Source organism: Muntiacus reevesi, chromosome 1 (assembly GCF_963930625.1).
Source record: "Muntiacus reevesi chromosome 1, mMunRee1.1, whole genome shotgun sequence".
NCBI lineage: Eukaryota > Metazoa > Chordata > Mammalia > Artiodactyla > Cervidae > Muntiacus > Muntiacus reevesi.
In genome coordinates this window covers 25,556,340-25,581,626 of record NC_089249.1, presented here as the reverse complement: position 1 = coordinate 25,581,626, position 25,287 = coordinate 25,556,340, and the positions used below count along the sequence as shown (strand labels likewise).

The 25,287-nt window shown below is 38.3% G+C and overlaps 1 protein-coding gene across 2 annotated transcripts in view; it reads right to left on the bottom strand.

The window, feature by feature from the left end:
• Positions 1-25,287, bottom strand: part of TMTC1 (transmembrane O-mannosyltransferase targeting cadherins 1) — a 294,332-nt gene that overhangs the window by 10,397 nt on the left and 258,648 nt on the right. For both annotated transcript variants that reach the window (XM_065939883.1, XM_065939889.1), the window contains 6 exons: positions 9,950-10,052; positions 7,762-7,897; positions 7,016-7,160; positions 5,958-6,095; positions 4,522-4,644; positions 2,097-2,174 (listed from right to left, as the gene is read on the bottom strand). In XM_065939883.1, the coding sequence (XP_065795955.1) occupies positions 2,097-2,174; positions 4,522-4,644; positions 5,958-6,095; positions 7,016-7,160; positions 7,762-7,897; positions 9,950-10,052 (723 nt within the window). The remainder of the gene's footprint in view (positions 1-2,096; positions 2,175-4,521; positions 4,645-5,957; positions 6,096-7,015; positions 7,161-7,761; positions 7,898-9,949; positions 10,053-25,287) is intronic.

Genomic DNA, 25,287 nt, shown 5'->3' with positions numbered 1-25,287 from the left:
AATATCATCTTTTATTGCTAATAGTATGAGCAAGTCTTTCCTTCCCTATGTTTGTGTCATCTCCTTGCAAAGTTTTATTCCAGCTCTCAACCTTGCTTCAGCCCTCAGTATTCCCTAAGCTTCACCCAGACTCAGGCAAGGAGTAGGGCCCAGGACTGGGATAATACTGCTCAAGGCACATATTTCCTGGCAAGGCAAAGGTCACAGAAAGTTAATGTTTGTTCTTGAAGGCCTCATGATGATAATCCTGCATCCTGATGGTGACATCAAAATGACCACATCCAAGCCATGTGCCTGATCTATATATCTGTATTGTACTGAGTGAAAGTGTTAGTTGCTTAGTTGTGTCTAACTCTTTGTGACCCCATGGGTGGTAGCCATCGAGGCTCCTCTTTCCATGGGATTTCCCAGGCCAGAACACTGGAGTGGGTTGCCATTTCCTCCTCCAAGCAATATTGCCAACCCAGAAATAAAATCTGTGTCTCTTGCATCTCCTGCGTTGGCAGGTGGATTCTTTACCACTGGTGCCACCTGGGAAGCCCTGTGTTCCTCTGTTAGATCGAGGCTAATAGCTACAGACTATCCTATCCTATTATTCCCTTCCATCTGTATAGTTATGGATTACAGTTTTGTTTTGTTGTGTTTCTGGGAGTGATCAGTTCCCACTTAATCATAAACCCTATTTATCCTTTGTTTATATTATAATCACCATCTTGCTATTTTGTCAGGGTAAAGGTTGAGAGAAGCCTGAAAATAAGCTAGCTAAATAAGAATGATCCTTTAAAATCATGTAAGACCATTGCATTTCTCTGCTCGAAGTCCTCCAAGGATCCCAAGTTGTTTGGCATAAGAGCTGAAGACCTCACAGTCCCCTTCCTTCAATGCCCTGCATCATCTGTCCCTGTGACCTCTCCGCCCTGGCTTCTATCATTTCCTCTCACCTGCCTCCTCCCTATTCTTCAGATTCACTGGCACACTCATACCTCAGAATCTCTGCATGTACACTGTCCTACTTTTGCCATGTGGCTTGCTCCTTTCAGATCTTTGTTGAAACACCACTTTTTAACTAAGGCCATCCCTAACCACCTCAATTTAAAATTTCAGCTTTTATCCCCAGCACTTGCTATCTTCTTTCATTCTTTTATTCTCTATAGCACTTTTCACTATCTGATATATTTCATGTGTATATGTATATATGTGGGTTTCCCAGGTGGCACAGTGGTAAAGAATCTGCCTGCCAATGCCGGGGGATGTGGGTTTGATTCCTGGGTTGGAAAAATCCCCTGGAGCAGGCAATGGCAATCCACTCAGTAGTCTTGCCTGGAGAATCCCATGAACAGAAGAGCCTGGTGGGCTACAGTCCCCGTGGTTGCAAAGAGTCAGACATGACTGAGCATGCACACACACACACACACACACACACACACGTATTTAGTTATTGCCTCTTTTCCCCTACTAGAATGTTAGCTCCACAAGAACAGGTATTTTTGCCTTGTGTTCACTGCATTATTCCCAATACCTAGACATGTGCCTGGTACGTAGGATGTTCTCTAGCAATGCTTGTCAAATGAATGGATGGATGAATGAGTGTCCGTGAATCTTTGATTTCCTGTCAAGGGTAGCTTCCAGTTATTAACTCAAAGGCAGCTGCTTCTCTTGAAAACAACCAACCAACCACGATTTCCAGTATGTCAGGTACTAAAAAGATACACTAAGCATAAGAAATAATAACCCCATGTCTTGACAGTGAGCTAAGCTACAGAAACATAAGCTGTATTAGTGTAGCTCCAACAAAACTTCAGTTCACACAGCAGACTTTATCTACTATATGATGATCCCTAATGTGTGACTTTCTTTATGATAAAATTGTGACATCTAATTTATATAGATTTGTTTTCTAAAATGGCTTCATGATATTCAACGTCTAGATAATATAAAGGGAACATAAACCCTGCTAATGACACTTTTAAGCACCTATGTTTTCAGTATTCAAAGAATTCAGAGAGGAAATTAACAATAGTTTTCCCAACCTTTCCAGGGAAGAGAGAGAAAACAAAGGAAAACCTGCTTCACGTGAGCGGGGATTATTCTCTTACCCTGATATGCTGAATTCCACCCATGTTCATCCAGGCCTGGGCTTGATCTGGATTCAACTCCACGGCCGCTTTATAGCTCTAAATACACAAGAAACATCTTCAGGCTGGGAAACGAGAACCCATCTTTAACACTGCAGGATTGTGGAAAGCATTCTCTACACATGTGGAAATTTAAATGGTCGATAAAATGAACAGTCTTGTCTAGTTCTCAGGTGTTCCCTTTATTTCTATTATTTTTCAAAGCTGATGATTCTAAAGTGGAGGAAACTGAAATGTGTAATTTCCTTGCAGAGCTAACCTTTGGACTGAAAGAGGCTGAAGATGCCTGCCAGGCATGCAGGTGATTTCTATTACATGCATCATTTCCCACTGGCCTCGATCTGCGAGAAAATGGTGCTCTTAGACCTTCTCACTGTAAATGGACTTTGCAAGAAAAATATAATCATAGAATCTTTGTTTCCTAAACAGCTTAACCCTCTCACAAAATCTGATCTGGTTATTCAGCCCATGCTTAAATTCTTACAGGGACTGGTATTCTGTATTTCTTTAATGGCATCTAATAATTTTTTACCAGAGGATAGTTTTAATCATTAGAAAGCCTTTGTTTTTCTTCTGCCCTGTGAAAGATCTTAAACTATTTGAAAAGAGTTACTTGTTTCTTAAATATTTTTTGTCTGAATAACATGTATCAGAATGTCATATCTGTGAAGTACATTTTTAACATTTTGTATGTAGTTTTGAATCAAAGGGTATATTCCCCATTGAGCTTTGATTTTAAGAGTTGTCACTTTAAATAAAACTAAAGGCTAAGAGTACTGTCTTCGATTACAAAGCTAAGTATCCATGTGTATATATTAATGTTCCTTGCTTTTTTCCTGAATAAGAATCCGCCTGAACAGATCCATAAATAACTAGAATCTGGCCATCATTCCTCTACTTCAGTTTGAAGAGAAAGAAGCAAATGTTAAGAAACTGTGTTGCTAAAAAGTTGCTAAAATAAACTGAAGAGTATGTCTTGTGTTAATTTTTATCAGCAGAATAAAATGTTTATTTCTTGTCCTCTGTGTGACCTTGAACAAGTTAGAAAAGCTCTAAGTCTCAATTCAGTCATAAGATGAAGACAATGAGCATGTCTTTCTTATATGATTGTTGTGAAGGTTAAATTACTTAATACGTGTGAATTATACATTAAAAAGCTAACATCGTAGCTGCTATTATTGGCCAATGGCTTTACTCCTACTCACAAATCAAGCCATAATGACTATTTAATCCATTAGTCAAGTAACTAGAAAATACTTTTGTTCTTAATACAATATATAAAATACAGACAGATATAGATACCATATAAATACCTATACAAATGATCATGTAAGTTATAAATAATCAAAGAAAGACAGCATTGAAAGTTTCACAAGGCAGAGAGGAATTCAGTTTCTGCTCAAATAGATCACCATTTGTTTTGACATTCACATTCAAATTAGTTTCTCCAAATATCTTTATGTGCTTTTCCAATAATATTTTAAAAGCCATTTACTATTTATTTTCGAAAACAATCTTATAATTTGAAATTTTACTTTTTTGCATAATTATATGACTTCATTAATTATAACCTGTGTCTTTACTGAGGAAAATATATGGCATTTCTGTAACATTTCATTATGCTTGTAAATGTCTTTTTATTTCAAAGTGGGTTATCAGTTTCATTCCAAAGATATACACATTGAACACCTCTAAGATGCAACATACTATGTTTTAGAACACAGAAGGAAGCAGTCCTTTCCACAAGGAAAATGCAGTCGAAATAGGGAACTAACCAGCACTCATGCATTGGCACAGAGGGGAGAGGTTGGGTAGATGGAGAAGAGAGAGAAAGCTGACAACACAAGATATGATGCTTTCAAATGACTGATAGAGACAGAAGTGTGTTTTAGGAGTTTATAGGAAACAAGTAACTGGATGAAAGGATGGTCTGGAGGGCTTCCTGAGGGAGACACAGGCCTGTGTTGGTAGATAAGTGGGATTCCACGGGGACTGGTGGATGGGGTGGACAGTGACATGTGGAATGTCAAAGCTCCTTGGGGCACTAGTCTAGCTGAAACAGAGGGTTACTGAAGGCAAACAGAGAGTGAAAGAGTGAGAGAGACAGAGGAAAGCTTACTTGAGGGCAAAATGTGGAATGCTTTAAACATCAAGCTAAAGGTGATAATTCAGAAAACAATCCAGAGGTATTGTAGAACTCCTAATAGTCAAACACCAGGGGCTCAATTATTAAAAAAAAAAAAAACTTACAATGTCAAGTAATCAGAAAATTCACTCTACAAACATACCATTGATCTTAGCTTTCAAGGTATATGTTTCATTAAAGACTGAGAGAATATTAATTTTAACCCATGTATTTAATAACAATTTTATTAAGTGTTTGTACCTCAAAAGCTTTGTCCAGGAGGTTCTGCTCTCTCAGTTGGTTTCCTTTTGTGAAGAAAAGTTCAGATATAACTTTTGGGTCCTTTGGTTTCAGCTTGAGAGCCTTGTCTATAGCATCAAGTGCCTGTATAGGTTGGAAATTAAGACACAATAAGTGTAGAATAGATAAAGAAAAACCAACTTAAACAATATCTCCCATTCTTTTTGTTTTTATGTATTGGCTAGTGTGATGAGTAGTGATCAAAACACATTCTTCATTTTATCTGATGTTCTCATTAAGGAATAATGCAGCCCTGACCAAATAATTTCCCTATACTCCAGGTTTCCTATTTATGTTAGTGACAATGAAATATCCCTGATCACTTTACAGGAACATTGTGTGATCCTGTTGAAAAGAAACAACATCTGGTGTTGGATGTTTCACCCTGGCCACATGTCCATCTGGACCACTCCAGCAGCCTCATCTTGGGGCCTGGTGATCACTCTGCCCCCAGCACCCACTACCCCACCCCCTGCAGCCAGGTCCCTTCAAAGCACGAATCTGACAAGCCTCTCTTCTCCTTAGAGCCTCAAAGCTTCTTGCAGTATAAGGAAAAAATCCCTTGTCCTGGTCCCAAGCCTTAGGATAGTGACCAGTAACCACTGTGGTTACATCTTGCATGCCCCCTACTCCCTCAAACCCATCCCTCAGACAGGTCATTTGCTGTTGACTTGGGGCCTTTGCATGTGCCTTTTCTTGTTTTGAATGATATTCACTGCCCTTTTTTGTTTAATAACTCCTATTCGTCACTCAACCCTCAACTTCACGTCACTCTAGAGGGAACCTGACCGCCCAGACTACTCGGGTTCCCTGGATACGCTTGTTAGTGACCAGGCTGCTCTTCACGACATCGCTGGGCACAACAATAATTCCGCACTGGTTTTGTGATTACTTGTTCAATCTCTGTCTCCTCTTCGACTGTAAACTCAGGAGGACAAGGGCAATAATTTTTGTGGGTTTTTTTTGCCAACACCACTTTATTTCCATTTGATAAATATTTTGTTGAATCAGTTTATGAATCTACTGGTTATGTGACTTAAAAATGAAGATAGACAGTACAGTTGCAACACAGGGCCATTGACATGCCTTAAAGGGTTGTTATAAGGATTCTATAAGATATATTTGAGGGAACATGCAAAATTAAAAAACATGCCAATGTTAGTCTTTATTGAGTTAGCTGAAAACAAACTGAGATGACACCACATAAAACCAGACCCAGAACAAACCAAGAAAACAGCATTTCAAGGGGTCATCTAAGCAATCAAGTAGGTATCTATGAAAACTGCCAAATGGTCATGTTCAAGACTCGCCCTTGTGAGGGTGCAGCCTGGAGGCTCATTCAGCTACACCCGATATGTACCATGAACACAAACAGTTCCAAACAGCGCGCTCTCTACCTTGTCGTGCTGCTCCTGCTTGCTGTGGATGGCGGACAGCAAGCGATAGCATTCAAGGCACCCAGTCTCCTCTGACACAATGTGACTGGTCATCTTTTCAGCTTCTTTTGTCTGTCCCATCACGGCCAAAACCTGAGCCTGCAAAACCACACGGACCTGGGCTTAGATAGCACTTGGTTATCATCTTATCAAAGAAATCATTCAGGAAACGTTTCCCACAAGAGTGCTCAGCATCTGTTTGTGACTCACAGAGAGGGCTGACTCACCACAGTTATTAATAATTGGCTTTAGTCTTCTGTCGTTTGTTTCTTTATGTAGGCATGTGCCTGCATTTGTGCATGCATGGCCGGAACATCAAAGTCATTCAATGCAATGACTTGTGCCTTTTAAAGAAAGGTGACTATGTGAAGGAGAAATTTTTCCCTATGGTTTCAACAGAACACTGTGTTTAAAACAAGAAAACAAGTTTGTTTTACTGTAAATCTAAGGAAAAGGAAGAGTAATGATCCCAAAATTGAAATAAAAAATATTGTCAATATTAATTTTCCTAAATTTGATACCTAACTGCTCCGTGGTTATGTTAGAGAAAGTCCTTGTTCTTAGAATCTATATGCTGAAGTATTTGAAGTAAAGAGTAAGAGATCGATAACCTCACATCGCTCAGGAAAAAAATAACATGTATTAATAATATGCATATGCACACACATATCTAAATATGCACATACATACATGTACACACACATACATACATGAGAGGGTGATAAATGCATCAAAGTGCTAAAAATTTATCAATCTGAGTGAAAGAATGTACAGGATGCTATATAGAATTCTTGCAAAATTTTGTAGGTTTGAAATTATTTTTTTTTAAAAACATAAAAGTGTCTTTAGGGCCCATGTGTTTGGTGAATGGGTCTAACACTGGTTATATCACTATTCATTAAATGGATATAGTATAGCATTCTCGTTCCTATTCTGAGGCTTACTAACTACAGCTCCCTGTATGGCATGCCATGCATTTCTTCTCTTCTCCATCTTCTTTCTTTCCTCTGTCTACTCACCAGGGCCAGGCGGAGTTCCCTTTGGGAAGGCTGCAGGGCCACGGCTTCCCGGTAAGTCTGCAAAGCCTCTTCGTATCTGCCAGTGTTGTAATAAAGCGCTCCCAGAGGCGACAGTATCTCAGTTGTGCGTGCCACCTGCAGGGCGCTGAATTTTGAGAAAACAAATGGACATTTTTCTTCTAACAGGTACATTTCCAGAAGTTGAAATTTAGATTCAGGGACCACTGTCTATGGTTTGAGACTCTGCTCCCACCTGGTCTTTTTTTTTTTTTTATATCAAGAAGAATGTTTAAAAAAAGATCATGGTACCATCCTCTGACTATAAGAATGTTTCTAGTGACCTAGCCATATGTAAATTGAGCCGCAAGGATCTTTTCCATTCACCGAGACAGGCTTGTTTGGATGTATGCAGTTTTTCATTTAGATCCATTTTTGAAATTGCTATTTGTAGTTTCGGTTGTTAAGTCCATAGCTTCAGAAAACAATGGACTAAGTAAAATGAGAATTAAACTCCAAACTTGGTTTAGCACCATATGTTAAGTGGCAGGCAAAAAAGTCATTAATCAGGATATTATTTATCCTTACAGTACCAGTTATGGTACTGTTCTCTGGAGAGGAGAATCTGTTTTGTCTGCATTGGCAAAATTTGCTAGTATTCTGAAAGAATCTCTTCCAATTAACTAAGACTTTGATGGCCAACTGCAGGGGCTTTGGGTGACTTACAAAGTGCAAAATAGGAACTTTACCGTTTGTACCACTCTTCAGCCACACCGTTGTCTCCCAGTGACCTGTAGAGTCTCCCCAGGTTCACCATGGCCACGTGATGGCTTGGGCTAAGTTTGATGGCTTGTTGGTAATGGGCCACTGCCTTCTCTGGAAAGCCTGCAACCAGTGGTAGGTTGGTAAGAGCAGATCATGCCTTAGTTATAAAACAGATCAACCCTTTTTCTTTCTTTTTAACATGTGAACTCTTTAATTTCTCTTCTGGTGATGATCATTTTTCTTACAGCCATACCATCAATTATTCAGTTTGTAAATTAGCACACATTTTGGCTTCTTGCCCCCACCTAACTTTGGACCATTTCACTATTCATTTTCACTTAAAACCTCTTTCTTTTATTAAATATATTATTTTCATCAAAGTGTTTTCTGGCTATTGCTGTAGCTGATAGGATGTTTTGAAATTATCAGTGATTGTTATTTACACAAGCTACTATTGTTTCTCATTATATTCAAAGTAGAATGTGCTACTATAGAAAGAAAACTGTCCTGAAGCAACTTCTGAGGGTCTACAACAATTATTCTACTGCAACCTAGTAACTGAGACATTCCTTTAAATAAGCAAGCAGCTGCTGTATTTTGAAAATATCTTTTTAAATAGTATGTTTTTGTTTAGATGGTATTTACTGAATGGGATTTTAATAATAATATTACCAACTTGCATTTGTCTAATGCATTGTATATTTTAAAACCTTTTAGTGAAATAACCTCATATGATTTTTGCAGATGTTTTGATCCTATTTAGCTGTCTTTTGATAGCACTTAGTTCCCTCCTGGGATTAAAATGATATTAAAAATTATTATCACTTTACAGATATAGATGCAGACGTGCAAAGACATTAAGAAACTCAACAAAAATCCCAGGGCAAGTGAGGACAAAGGCCAGAACTGGAACCAAATCTCTCCAGTATGATGAGATTCCCCAAAGAAGCTTCCTCATGAAATTGTATGTAAGTGAATGAATTGTGGAATAGTCTAAAGTTCTACATGGTGTGTTTACCTGCACAGACATCTTCTCAAGTCTATCTTCTTTGAATGCAAGTTTGACCAGGAGGTGCCAAAAAAAACCTCTGCATGTGTAAGAGTCTATGGATAGGTCACAGGTGAGAGGGAGAATAATACCAGTACAAAAGCATGAATATAGTGGGAGTGTGGAAAGGTATACAGTGGTTAGTGAGATTTGGGGGTTTGGAGCTGGGGTGGGATATTTTGTTGTTGAAGTAGAAGGAAGAGGCTAGATCAGGCCAACAGGAGGTCTCTTCTTCCTTTTTTGTAAAATTTTTTATACCTAATTTATTATTATGTTGCTAATGAACCAGCAGGTGGCACCATGAAACAATTTTGAAACAGTTACATGCAAAAATAAGGGATGTTTCCTAGGCATATCAGAATGTAAATTTATGTCTTATGGAACAGAAGAGCTTCAAATATCCTAGAAAATAAAAACCCTCTTGAGCATTTCATATCGACAAAATAATTAAAATTGAATTTGATTGCAGGGAAGGTAGTCTAATAGTTAATGAGAACAAATTGGTGTTTTTGTATTAAATTCAAGTATCTTTTCATCCTTTCTAAGTAGTCAACACATGCCAACAGTATGTGGAAGTGCAAATCATAAAGAAAGCAGAATCCCTGCCCAGTAAAGTTTTACATTAAATGAGATAAAGCAAGTATAATTATATAGCACCTGTTCTATAAGAGTATATCAATTATAAAGGAACAGTTCCTTAGTATCACATAAGGAACGATGAAATAATTCTGGAGACTTTTAAATCAGCTGTAGAAAAGTATTTACCATCTGCCTGTAAATTGATTCAGAGGCAGTTTCTGCACCATTGTAGAGAACAGTTCATCATTATAGATTTATAAACTTGTATAAATGCTATTCAAAGGAGACAGCTACTCATTAAATCATCAAAGCCACTTTCTGGCCACCTGGGAAGTTTCCCTGAATGATCTGATTATAAGAACTGGGCAGATTTTACCGAACTGAGACTGAAGATTTAGGAAACTGACAGCAAGTACAATGGGACTGTCAGTGTGAGTTTCCTGCCAAGCCGGGTGAGTTCTACTTTTGAAGCATTATTTGGGTGGATTGCCACTTCGCTTGTTAGATAGTATTATCTCATCTCAATAGGCTCTCTTTAATCTCACCAGTATCAACTAGGAAAACTCCATAGTTGTTGTGTAAGTCTGAGCTGTCTGGGCATTTCTTTATTCCAGCCAGGTATATTTCCTCAGCTTCTTTAAATCTCTCCTTTAAAAAAGAACAAAGAAAAATACATGAGAGAGTTTTTTTTAAATCAGCAATAAACTGAATAACAGAAGTGGGAAAAGCAGAAAATAACTTACTGAACATCTGCTATGCAATAGGCACCAAGATCAAACATTACTTATTTTGAGTTAAAGTCAGTGCCAACTGCATGGATATCAATGATATCATACTTGTGTTTAGTTCCTTCAGCACAAACCAGCTGATGTTTACTAAGAAGCAACATCTGAAAGGATTTGGCCTACAGAAAAAGCCTCAAAGTGGATGTCTGAATGGGATGCCTTCCATTCCAGCAACTCTCTGGATGAAAACAGGTGATCCATTCATATAGGAATGTCTCCCGAGGTGGTGATCTTACTGGGAGACAGGGTGGTGGTGGTTGTTCAGTAGCTAAGTTGTGTCTGACTCTTTGTGACCCCATGGGCTGCAGCACGTCAGGCTTTCCTGTCCTCCACCATCTCCCGAAGTTTGCTCAAGCTCATGGGAGACCTGGCTATTTGTCTAACAGCTGCATTTGCATGGCTAGCTCTCCTACCTATACTGTCTGATTTTGGGGGGAGATGTTTTTGAAGGAAGTGGGTGTGGAGGTTGATGCTGATTATGGGAGGGCTTTGCCTATCCTTTTGTTTTTTAAATATTTCTATAGCTTACCAAATCGTTTGTTACTTCCCTTATCACCCTCCACTTTCCATCTCTGAGTTGCATCCTTTCAATAGGAATACAGGCTCCCTCAAAGGCATACCTCCAACTCCTCCCTTTATGGCAAGGCCCACATCAATTGCCACAGTTTCAACGGATCTTCTTCCAGTTGCTTTGGTTTTCTACTCTAATGATCCACTTTAACACACTTCAATAATTCTGAATTAGCTTTTAGGTACATTTTCCACGACCATCTGAGATTGTCATGTCACATTTTCTTTCACAATATAGAAGGTAATGGATAATTAATGACTCAAAGCCACTCAGGTTCTAACAATAATTCACAAGTAAACCACTTCCTAGTACTGCTATGAACGTCAGGTGAAAGGCAATAGTTTGGCATAAAACACAGAGCAACTGTTCCTTTCGTGTGCTCTGATCATGGACACTGCCCATAATTTTATCAGAAGTTACTACTACTAAGCATTCAAACAGACACAGGAAAAGGGAATGGACAGCACCATTTTTCTCAGACATGACACTTAAGCTTATGAGTAAAAATGCCCTAAGTACTGAACAAGAAGTCAAGAAGTCTAAATCTGACTTGACACAGAAAGGCAAAGACACTTAACTCTCGGTAGAATGACCAATGCCATCTCTCTTAATCTACATACTGAAGTACCATTTAGGGAACAAAGTATGGTTCAAATTTGGCAAATTTCTCTTATTTCAACTGCAAATCCATAGTCCAGCAAAAATGGATTTCCATGTTTCTAAAAATGTGTTTTCTAATTGCTAAACTCAAAAGAATCGTCAAACTAAAACAAAAATTCTCAAAGATGAATGAAAAATCTCAAGCTATCTCTTTGCAATCTATTGAAGAAAAAAACGTAATGAAGATATCACCCACTGTGTGTGTGCATTTAAGTCACTTCAGTCGTGTCTGACTCTTTGTCACCCTATGGACTTAGCCCGCCAGACTCCTCTGTCCATGGGATTCTCCAGGCAAGAACACTGGAGTGGGCTGCCATGCCCTTCTCCAGGGACCTTCCTGACCCAGGGGTCGAACCTTCATGTCTTAAATCTCCTGCATTGGCAGGTGGGTTCTTTACCACTAGTGCCACCTGGGAAGGCCCATCACCCACTGAACGTCTCACAAATTGGTGAGTGTACATGTGTGTGTGTTAAATGGAGACAGGTAAGTCACAAAATACATACGATCCCAGTTGAATTAGTAGAGAGTAGTATCAGATATTTATTCATTTGCCCATTCATTCAGCACATGTTTTCAGTAATTGATAAAGAAAGCATAGCATAACGATTAAACACTGGGCTGCCATATGGAGGCTCCTCAAAAAAGCTGAAAATAGAGTTGCCATATGATACAGCAATCCCACTCCTGTGCATATATCCAAACAAAGTATAATTTAAAAAGATACATGTACCCCCACATTCATAGCAGCACTGTTTACAATAGTCAAGACATGGAAAAACCTAAATGCCCATTGACAGATGAACCAATAGAGAAGATGTGGTATATTTATACAGTGAAATATTACTCAGCTATCAAAAAGAATGAAATAACACCATAATACCATTTGCAGCAATGTGGGTGGACCTGGAGATTATCATACCAAGCAAAGTAAGTCAGAAAGAGAAAGACAAAGGCCATATGACATCACTATGGTATGTGGGATATAAAATAAAACACAATGAGCATAACTACAAAAAAGAAACAGACTCACAGACATTGAGAACAGACTTTCGGTGGCCAAGGCAGGGGGAGGTGGGTAGGGGAGGAGAGGAGGGAAGGAATGGGAGTTTGGGATGGATAAACAACAAGATCCTACTGTATAGTACAAAGAACTATATTCAATATCCTATGATAAACCAGAATGGAAAAGAATATAAAAATGAAAATGTTTTATATATATATATATAGGCTTCCCAAGGTGGCGCTAGTGGTAAAGAACCCACCTGCTAATGCAGAAGACATAAGAAACATGGATTTGATCCCTGGGTCGGGAATATCCCCTGGAGGAGGGCAACCCGCTCCAGTATTCTTGCCTGGGGAATCTCATGGACAGAGGGGCCTGGTGGGCTACAGTCCATAGGGTTGCAAAGAGTTGGAGATGACTGAAATGACCTAGCACACGTGCGTGCACAACCACACACGCACACACACATATGACTGAATCACTGTGCTATACAGCAGAAATTAACACAACATTGTAAATCAACTGTACATCAATAAAATTAGAAAAAAGAATTGGGCTGTCAGAGGTTGGCACATGGATTGGAATCCCAACCCCACCATTTACTGTCCCTATGACTTTACTTCCCCTCTGTGTTGCCAAGGGTAAAGGAATAACCTATTTCAGAAGGTTGTTCTGAAGATCAAGTGGATTAAAACAGTTGAAGCCCTCAGGACGATGCTTAGCATGCTTAGTCATGTTAGCCTCTACCCTTATTACTACTACTAGGAGTAGTATTTGTTGAGCACATTTAAATACAAAGATGGCATTAGTATCAAACACTAACACTGGTCAAAACCCAAGAAAATCAAGATTTTAAAGAAATGGTTACCCAGGTTCAGATTAGTCAGGTCACTGTTTCTCTGGTTGCCTCTAAGAAATTGTTTACTGACCTCTGTATCAGAGATGATTTAAAAAAATTAAAAGGGAGAACATTCAAGTTACTTATTTTTTCTCATATAGGGTGAACTAAAGAGCTTGGATGGGAAATGCCTCGTGGACAGGGTTGTGACACCCGATACGGCCACAGTAATGATGCCAGGGAACCTGGACTCAAGAGCACTGCACTTACCTCTTTACCACACTGCTCATATTGAATTGTATTCCGTAGAGTCGTTGTCTTTGAGCTCCTTAAATAGACACATTTTGTTTCATTCCTCCCCATGTCTTGGGCATTTGTCTCCCAGGGGGATAAGTAGTAGCACCACCCACGTGTCAAGTATATAGCGGAGACAGAAGGGTGGGTAGCAGACAATCCTACCCTCACAGACAAGACAGTGAGATTTGGGCAAGAGGGAAACACTGTGATGGCTGGTAACAGTGTCGCAAAAGCAAGGGGCTTGGGAAGCAAACAGGAGTGACACCCAGGCTGGTGTTTAATAGATTCTCTACACCTGCCAAGATTCAAATGCCAGGAAATGCAGGTTACCATTAACCCCAGCAATTGTATAATATGAAAATATGCTTGCAAAAAATCTGTGCTATTTGAGATCTTAAAAATATCCTTATAACTAAACTGTGAGAGAGTTGAAAGATATTTTTCCTGAAAGGAATAAAATTGATGTCCTCGTATTCTAAGTTGCTGAAGTCAAATACAAGAGCTTTCAAGTGCAATTACTGCTGTGCCTGATTTAATTTTACTTTCCCCCCGTATTCCTGGCTGCTTCAAAAAGGCAAAGAGATCACCTTTTTCATCTAAAAATCCATTTTTGGATTTATGAGCTGAGTCTCCACTAGAAATGCAATTTTCAAAGTCCAAAGAAGTAATGCGATTTAAAAGACCATCCATGTCTAGAGCAAGTAATCACATTCCTGTGCCTTTGGTATCCCCAAGGGCAGCCTCCAGACTCGGGTTCAATGAAAAATGCTTTCAATATCTGTCTTTCTTGTCCTTTCACTTGACTGTAAATTTCTAAGAATGATTAACTCCACTTATTAAAAAAACGTAAAGGAACCACCAGTGCAGGAGAAAAATGCTTTCTAGGTATTTATTTAAAACAAATTTCACCTTCTCTGGAAGGGCAGTGCATTTATCTTCAAAAGCAGTATTCTTAATCCCTCAAGTTCAATTTCATTTACCTCATCTGGCTAGATGTCCTGACCTAAGCTGATCACGCCCAGTCTCTACTGACTTGTGAGAGCCAGAGGAAATGAATATAAGCTATTTATAGGACAACTTTAATTAAAAATGTTTGTCACCTGGAGAATATTTCTGACAATACGGCCACCAGAGTCCCCAGCCAACCGCCGTCTCAGCATGAAGTCAGCCTTCGAGGACAGTGGTTAAAAATGGGCAGCGTGCAGCCATGGGCCCCACTCCAAGGCTCAAAGGAATTTTCAGTGGGGTGGAAATAAAAGGGCCCAGGGGGAGAGATAAAATACTGTCAACATCTCCATGTTGTACCTGCTGTAATTACCGACATAGCATGCTTTTTACCTCAAGGAAAAGGAAAGTGAGAAGTAGATCTGAAAATGGGCCTTTTGTCATTTACTCTCTTGGGCCAACTGATATGTCTGGAAAAGATTTCTTATAGTTCAGACTGCAGCAACCAGGAGGGCAAATGGACATAGGCTCAATGCAGCTATCTTCAAACTTCTGGTTTGCACTCTAAAACTTACTGAGGACCCCAAAGAGCTTTGTTTATATGATGTACATTTATGAACATTTACCACAACAGAAATGAAGCAGAGATGTTTCTTTAATAAACTGATAATAAATTATATTTACTTAAAATAATAAACCAACATAACACATTCATAAGAAAATATATTTTTCCAACGCAAAAAAAAAATTAGTGAGAAGACTGGTATTATTTTCTACTTTTCCAAGTATTTTATTTTTATTTTATTTTATTTTTTTAATTTAATTTAATTTTTTTCATTTATTTTTATTAGTTGGAGGCTAATTACTTTACAATGTTGTAGTGGTTTTTGCCATACATTGACATGAATCAGCCATGGATTTACATGTGTTCCCCATCCCGATCCCCCCTCCCGCCTCCCTCCCCACCCCATCCCTCTGGGTCTTCCCAGTGCACCAGCCCTGAGCACTTGTCTCATGCATCCAACCTGGGCTGGTGATCTGCTTCACCCTTGATTGTATACATGTTTCAATGCTATTCTCTCAGAACATACCACCCTCGCCTTCTCCCACAGAGTCTAAAAGTCTGTAGACTTCCGTACATCTGTGTCTCTTTTTCTGTTTTGAATATAGGGTTATTGTTACCATCTTTCTAAATTCCATATATATGCATTAGTATACTGTATTGGTCTTTATCTTCCTGGCTTACTTCACTCTGTATAATGGGCTCCAGTTTCATCCATCTCATTAGAACTGATTCAAACCAAGTATTTTAAATATCTGGATTGATAGAAGCTGAGTTCTTATATCTACTTTTATACTAATCTATTTCTGTATGTTTTTTAGCTGAAGTATGTGAAGGAATGTGGTTTCACACAGACATTCAGTTGGAAAGGGGAGAATATTTTCACATTCTTTTCATGACTGTGAATACATCATGTAGCTTATCAAAAACTACTGTACACTCGAGAAAGAATGAGAGTAAAAAAGGCAAATTACCTGTGACTATTATAAAAACCGCACAAACCTTCTTGGACCGCAGGGGGCCTAGTCAACCCTTTGTGAACAGCTGCCTAATGAATGGCCTGTAACATGTTCTTACTGCATGGCAGGTGTAGGGTGTGATGTTCCAAAGTGGTGACGGACTTACAGAGATGGAGCAGGAAGGCTGTGTGCTCTGACATCACGGCCGTGCGTCTGGCCTGCTTCCCAGTACTTTGACTCTGACCGATGATGTGAGCACAGAGATCCGTCAGGGATCTCCCCATTAGCCAAATGACTATTTACCATTACAAGCCTGGCAAGTGTAGGACCACTCGACATTTAAATTCAGGTCAGTGACTTCTCCAAGCAACTCTTTAAGACGCAATGGCTCAGAACATAAAGCAGAGATGCCTCTTTTCTCGCCCTCTCCTTTGCTTTTATTTTCTTTATAAAACAGTTCTTCCCCTATCAGTCACTGACATGGACATTTATGAGAAAGGTGCTGCCAACATTTTGATGTCTAATACTCTTTCTCATTTGACTGAAATAGAAGTTTAGGTATTTCTAATCCTCAATTTTCTCCTCACCCAGCAGACTATGATCAACATTACCCTGTGAATTTAAGAAAGAAATGATCACTTTAAAAGAGGAAATGCCAAGAATCATAAAAGCTAAAGAGAAAGTATGACAAATCTAAGTGCAGTGTGTAACAGTTGAGAGACCAGGAAAAGGGTGACCAAAGAAACCACCCACCCCAAAAGAAAAGAGACCAGGAAGAGTGGAAGGGGGGCTACATGTTCATGGAGCCACAGCTTTCTCCATTTCCAAACTGTTCTGTTCTTTTGTCCTCATTCTATGCACTTCCAGGCACACGACTTTGCTCCCCTAAGAGGAAGGAACCACGCTGTTCCCCACCACACAGCCCTCACCTGATCTAATTTCTGTAGCCAGAAAGCTTTTCCTAATGATTTTTTATCTTGTTGATATCTATATGTTCTTAAGGTACCAGGCTGGGTTTCACTCTTTGGCCAGTGACCCTCTCCCCAAACACCCATTCTCACATGAGATCAGGTCCCTCTGACACTCTCACACATTTGTCACAACTGGGTGAAGTGTTGGGCAGATGGTGGTAATTATTCCCCTAAGAGTATTCTTCCCTTTTAGACTCTAAGTTCCATGTGTCAAGGCCCATACCTTGTGACTTCTTCTAATACTTGGTGATACTTAAGTGCTCAATAAATAAGTGTTGAATACTTAAATTGATAAATTATCATGTTAAGGTTCAGCTCAAGGTGACCTGACCACACATGCAATGGTATATGTGCCTGAATCTGCCCCAAAGATGACACTTGTCAAACAAGAGAAATTGACCTTATTTTTGATCTATACTTCTAATTTATATTTTATGGTTCCAATTTTCTTTCCATTCTTGTATCAGTTAAAGTCATATCCCCAGACACTTAAAGAAACATATTTTATGTGTTATCAAATTAATTAATTGAGTTTTTTCATAGGCTGGCAATAATTTACAGTAATAATGTTATAATTTACAGGATGATAATGTTATTTCCTTTACTGCTGTGTAATGCAAGCTATGTAAGCTATGGCAAGAGGAGGCTGGTTAAAAATGATGGTGTACTTGTAAATGTTTACAACCTTATCTGTGAAGCTGGAGTATAGACAGTTCTGAATGCTGATGGAGAACCAAAGAGACTAGTAAGTCAGAGACCACCCAGACTTTGAATCTACGAGTTTATTTTCTATTCTGTTTTCTTGACTTCTGTGCTGCAGTAGACGCAGAGTGGCAACTCTCTTCTGCATCATTTTATGTATTTAACATCTGTGACAACCCATCCTGCGGGGTTTCCCCTATCATTTTTCCTCTCCTTTTCCACATGGATACTTGTATACCTAACCTCATTAACTACAGTCTATTGCCACAGTCCAATCATGGGACCCCAGCATCATATGCTGAAAGCAGTGGGAGAGGTGTCAAGTTACAGGCTCCAGTCCTGGTCCTGACACTAGTTATCTGTATGACCTTGAGCAAACTTAATTCTGTGCACCTCATATTTCTGTCTGCAAAATGAGGAGGTCCTGATGCTGGGGGGTTGGGGGCAGGAGAAGGGGAGACAGAGGATGAGATGGCTGGATGGCATCACTGACTCGATGGACATGAGTTTGAGTAAACTCCAGGAGTTGGTGATGGACAGGAAGGCCTGGCATGCTGCATTTCATGGGGTCGCAAGGAGTCGGACACGACTGAGCAACTGAACTGAACTGAATTGAACAGTTCTTTAAGGCTTCCCTCCACACACTGTTCTTCCATTTTCTCCTAAGAGAAATTAGCTAACCATAGTATAGATGCATTTACTTGAAGTCCTAAATCTATCTTTCCAGTCCTGATCTCTTGCACTGTCACCTGTCCACATGTTATTTCCATCTAAATGTTCCACTAACAATCAAGACAGGGGTTACACACTGCTGGTGGCATACTGTATTAGTGCCATTCTTTTAGAAACCAACTTAGTAATGCATCTCAAGAGTCATGAAATATGCAGATACACTTTGATATGGGAATACTTCTGGAAATCTATCATTAGGAAATGATCCAAAATACTGAATCATAAAGAAGAAAAACACACACACATACACACACACACACAAGAACCTGAATGACCAACAGTTAAGATATTATTATATAAATTATAATTCATCATTTCATAAACTAGTAAGTAGTTATTAAAATGGTATTTATGAAGACCATTTAACAGTATGAAAATATGTATAATATTATATATAACATAATGGCAAGTCAAAAGAACAGGATATAAACTATATGTGACTATTAAGTATGAAAACAAAAAATGCTAACTTGAAAAGATATTTCCACTTGTATGTTCATTGCAACATTATTTACAATAGCCAAGCTACACAAAGTGTCCATTGATGGATGAATGGATAAATAAATGTGACACATATACACACACATATATGCACACACACAGTGGAATACTATTCAGTCAAAAAAAGAACAAAATCTTGCCATTTGCAATAACATGGATAGAACCTTAAGGACATTATGCTAACTGAAATAAGTCAGAGAAAGACAAATATTATATAATCTCACTATAAAGAACCCTATAAAAAACAAAAGCATGAATCATATTCCATGATTTCAGAATATACTACATAGCTGCAGTAATCAGAACAGTATGGTACTGGCACAAACACAGTCACACAGGTCAATGGAACAGATAGAGAGTTCATAAATAAACCTATGCACTTACGATCAATTAATCTACAACAAAGTAGGCAAGAATATACAGTGGAGAAAAACAACCTCTTCAATAGGTGTTGCTGGGAAAACTAGACAGCTACATGTAAAAGAATGAAATCAGAACATTCTCTAACATGTACAAAAATAAACTCAAAATGGGTAAGACCTAAATATAAGACCACAAATCATAAAACTCCAGAGGAAATATAGTCAGCACACTCTTTGATATAAATCACAGTGGTATTTTTTTGGATTTGTGTCCTACAGCAAAGGAAATAGAAGCAAAAATAAACAAAGGTAACCTAATTAAACTTAAAAGCTTTTGCGTGGCAAAAGAAACCATTGACAAAACAAAAAGACAGCCTTCTGAATGGGAGAAAATATTTGCAAATGATATGATTGATAAGGAGTTAATTTCCAAAATATATAAAGGGCTCATAGAACTCAATATCAAAACAAACGAACAAAAACCTAATTGAAAAATAGGCAGAAGACCTAAATAGATATTCTTCCAAAGAGGAGACACAGATGGCCAATAGACACATGAAAAGATGCTCAGTATCACTAATCATCAGGGAAGTGCAAATCAAAACCATGATGAGATATCATCTCACACCTATCAGGATGGCTATCAAGAAAAAAAGAGCCCAACTATACATAAAATAGATAAACAATAAGGACCTACTGTATAGCACAGGGAACTATACTCAATAGGTTGTAATAACCTATATGGAAAAAGAATCTAAAAAAGATTGATGCAGCTACTGTGAAAAACAGTCTAGTGGTTTCTCAAAAACTAAAAATAGAACTATCATGCGACCCAGCAATTCGATTCCTGATTATATATACAAAAAACCCCAAAACACTATTTTGAGAAGATACAAGCACTCTAATATCATAGTAGCATTATTTCCAACAGCCAAGATATGGACTCAATCTAAGAGTCTATCAACCAATAAATGGATAAATAATACATCATATTAATATATCTACATCTATATCTATCTATCTATCTATCTATCTATCTATAGAAATGGAATACTACACAGCCATACAAAAGAATGAAATTTTGCCATTTGCAACAACATAGAGGGTATTATGTTAAGTGAAATAAATCAGAGAAAGACAAGTACTATATGATATCACTTATATGTGGAATTGGGCTTCCCTAGTGACTCAGATGGCAAAGAATCTGCTTGCAATGAAGGAGACTTGGGCTCAATTCCTGGGTAGGGAAGATCTCGTGGAGTGGGAATGGCTACCCATTTCAGTTCTTGCCTTGAGAATTCCATGGACAGAGAAGCCTGGTGGGTTGCACTCCATGGGGTTGCAAAGAGTCGGACGTGACTGAGTGACTTTCACTTCACTTTCATATGTGGAATTTCAAAAATGCAACAAACTAGTGAATATAACAAAAATGAAACAGACTCATAGATAGAACAAACCGGTGGTTATCAGTCGGGAGAAAGAAGGAGGGATGGGCAATATAGGGGCAGGGGATTAAGACATGCAAACTATTATGTATGAAATAAGTTACAAGGATATATTCCACAACACAGGGAATACAGCCAATTTTTATAATAACTATAAATATACCATAATCTTTAGAATTGTGAATAAGTATATTGTATACCTGTAGCATATAATATCATATATCAACTATATTTCAATTTAAAAATGTAAAAAAAAAACAAGCTGGCCCACCAAGATCATAGACACAGAAAATAAATTCCCAGAGGCAGGAGAAAGGGGTCTTTGCAATCCCATGGACTGTAGCCTGCCAGGCTCCTCTGTCCATGGAATTTTCCAGGCAAGAATACTAGAGTGGGCAGCTGTTCCCTCCTCCAGGAGATCTTCCCAACCCAGGAATAGAATCCAGGTCTCCTGCATTGCAGGCAGATTCTTTACCATCTGAGCCACCAGGGAAGCCCATATACTGGAGTGGGTAGCTTATCCCTTCTCCAGTGGATCTTCCCAACCCAGGAATTAAACTCTTTACCAGCTGAGCTACCAGAAAAGCCCAATAATATCATATATCAACTATATTTCAATTAAAAATGTAAAAAAAAAAAACAGACCACCAAGATCATAAACAGAGAACAGATTCCTGGAGGCAGGGGAAAGGGGTGGATAAAATCTGTGAAGGGGGTCAAAAGACACAAACTTTCAGTTATAAGGTGATTAAGTCCTAAGAATGTAATGTACAGTATGATAACCATAGTTAATAACACTGTCTCGCATAGGAGAGTAAATCTTAAAAGTTCTTATCACACACAAAATATTCTGTAACTATGTATGGTGCTGAAATTATGTGATAATCATTTTGTAAGATATACAAATATTGTATATTTGTATATCATTCATTACATTGTATATCTGAAACAAATATGTTAATTATGCATGCATGCATGCTAAGTCACTTTCAGTTCAGTTCAGTTCAGTTCAGTCACTTTAGTCATGTCCAACTCTTTGCAACCCTATGGATTGTAGCCCACTAGACCCCTCTGTCTGTGGATTTCTCCAGGCAAGAATACTGGAGTGGCAAACCGGTGCTATGTAACAACCTAGAGGGGTGGGATGGGTACTTAAGATGGAGGGGACATAGGTACACCTATGATTGATTCATGTTGATGCTTGGCAGAAACCAACACAATACTGCAAAGCAATTATTCTTCAATTAAAAATATATACATTTTACAAAAAAAGAAAATAACTGTAGCTAAAGGTTTAAATACAAAAGAATATTGGAGTGGGTTGCCATGCCCTCCTTCAGGGGATCATCCCAACCCAGGGATTGAACCCGTGTTTCTTACTCTCCTGCAGGTGGGTTCTTTAGCACTACTGCCACCCCAATATCTCAATTATACCTCCACTGGAAAAAATAAGTATATTAAAAAGAACTGCAGTATATTAAAAATGGTAAAATTTGTTGTTTCCAGATATTAGGGGTGAAAGGTGAATTTTATTTTCTTTGATATTTCCATGTTTTCCATTAGATTTCTATATTATTAGTGCAATTGCTCTGTTTCTGAAATCTTGCTTCTCCTTGGCTTCCCCAGAGCTCTCATCGGGCATATATCTTCTAAGTCCCTTAGGTGTTCTGCTCTGCAGTTTTTAATTTTCTAATATTTTTCTCTTTCAGCCTTCACATGTACACAGTTTCTAAGCACAAAAGGATACTTCTTCCACAGTAGAGTCTATCCATTCCCATACTATCTTCCTGAAATATGGCTCTCAACTATGCATTTTAAAGCCTTCTCCAAAATACTGCCATATTTCTACAATGTTTAAAACACTTTCTTCAGACACCTAATTTTCTTCCTATTATATACCAATTTCAAATCTGTGCTCTACCATGGTCCTTAACATGCTGCTTCATATAAGGTGTTTTCAAATTATTGGCCTCCTTTACAGATTTCCTTTCTCAAATTCTCTATTATGTCCAAACAGATTTACTTGCTACCTTTAAGTTCCAACAGAATAAGGAGCACAGGTTAGTTTCAGACAAAGTCTGAAACAGTTAATATCATTAATTTTAGGGTTTTACGTAATAGAAACATAGTCTCAAGCCAGGGAAGTATTTCTTGTCCTCCTGAAATTACTGAACTATGATTTAAGAAACCAGTTCCATTTGGGAGTCATTTTGTCACAGAGAAAATGGACAATCCAGAGCCTACGTAAAGCACATGACCAGAAGGAAAGTATTTAGAAATCAGGGTCAACTAGAAACAAGTTTATTATAGAAAAGAGTTGTTCAGAAAAATGACAAGGTGGTTGTACTCATAAACCATGGAATATTACTCAGCCATGAAAAGGAATGCATTTGAGTCCATTCTAATGAGGTTCAAGAGGGAGGGGATATATGTATAGCTATGACTGGATTATGTTGATGTATGGCAGAAATCAACACAGTATTGTAAAGCAATTACCTTCCAATCAAGACTAAATAGATTAAAAAACCCAAAAATCTAAAAACTGTGCTCAATAAGCTATCCCTTGGGCTCAGCCCAGGGGGAGCAAATCACAGGACTGTTGATTTCAGCTCCATACAGGAAAGGGTTCTCTAACATTGTGGGCCACCGCAACCACAGTGAGCATGGGCTGGCACGTGCACATATGGCAGTCCTGGAAGATGACCAGTAAAGTGACGGAAGGGTTACCAGTGTGTTACAGATTGACTATGGTTTGCTTTCTGGAATAAATAAAGTTGTGCTATCAAGAAATGAATTTATTTGCTAACAAAGGATATGAGCTTGATGCTTGTGCATCTGAAGCATTCTTTTATTAAATAATTCAAAGCATGAAGGTAAGATGCTGAAAGTCAGAGAGCGAAAGCAATCCTGACTTATGCCCAACAGCTCCTCTCTTGTGAGCTCTCTCTGATGTTAAAATCAATTGCCCAAAGAAGCAGAAGAACCTTTCAATCTCTCAATTACATTCTTCAAGTTCATAGTATTTCACATTCGAATCAAGAATAAGAAAGGCTGGCAAAAGATGTGATCTTTGTATGTAAGGAAAGCTCGTGGCCATAGTCATAATTTGTCTTTTATTAAAACTTATTTATAACTTTAACTATGTGGCATGCAATAATGTTACGTCAATTTGCCATTATGGTTCTCAAAAATTAAATTTACCACATAATTGATTTTAAATAAGGCATCTGACACTTTTAAAACATAACTGGGGAAATGTATATATGTTGTCCTTTTTAAACATATATATTAATACTATGTTTTATAGATATATATGTTTATAAAATTTGGCAATAGTAAGATATTGATGAATGGACTAAAATTTCAGTGTCACCAAACATTGTCATCATTTTTAATAAAGTAACTTTTCATGAACTTGGAGTTCACTAATTTACAAAAGGAATACAACTTGAAACTTTTGGATATTTACTAAGGCAAATTGCTTTTCACAATATTAACATGTTAATACTTTATTTGTATAGAAACAACAGCACTAATTGAAGTGAAGCCTTAAGTTATTCAGGAAAAAGTTCATTAGCACTTAGTTGACTTTAAAGGAGGTACTTTTAGACACTCTTAAAAAGTTAGATCCGTAAGAGTTAGGGAAGGCAATTTAGAGTAGTTATCAATTTTAGATTTGGAAACTGAGGCCCATAGAGGTAGAACACTTCTCACTCAAGTTTGCACAGGTATTACTAGGAAGTGGGGTCTAGGATAGGCTACCTGATTCACTGTCAAATTCTCCTAATTTGGGGAACTGACCCCGAAGTGCATTAAGTCCAGAGATGCTGCATGTATGCTTGCCTGGCTTGTATTATACAGTGAAGTACCCTGAACCCTAGAGAAGCAATATGCATGCAAAGACATGGCTTTTCTTAAAGAAACTTGCAGTCTTGTGAGGAAAAATAAACCTGATAAACTGTTTACATTATATAGTTCAGATATTAATTCAAGAAATAAAAATACGTGATTGGTTTGTGAGTTGATGCATGTTCCTGAAGATTTCATAGAAGTTCCAAGGAAATCTAACTCCCCATGAGAGTTGCATTTGTGTTGGGGGAGGAAGTGAAAGTTGAATTGAATCTTGAAAAATGGGGATGATTTAGAAAGAAAGAAAGAAAAAAATGGCATTACAGGGAGATGGAACTGTGTCAGTGTCAGTTAAGAGCTGCCCCTAAAACAACATACCTTGTTATCACTGGTATTAGGTGAGTGACATTGTCTTTTACCTTCAGGGTAATTTTCATCAAGAAGAACAATTAAATGTTTATTGTATGTCCTGGCAAGTTGTGAAGAAAAAAAGATGTGACTGATCTTGAAAGTGAAAGTTGATTGGTCGTGTCCTACTCTTTGTGACCCCATGGACTATATAGTCCTCATTATTCTCCAGGCCAGAATACTGGAGTGAGTAGCCTTTCCCTTCTCCAGGAGATCTTCCCAACCCAGGGATCGAACCCAGGTCTCCTGCATTACAGGCAGATTCTTTACCAGCTGAGCCACAAAGGAAACC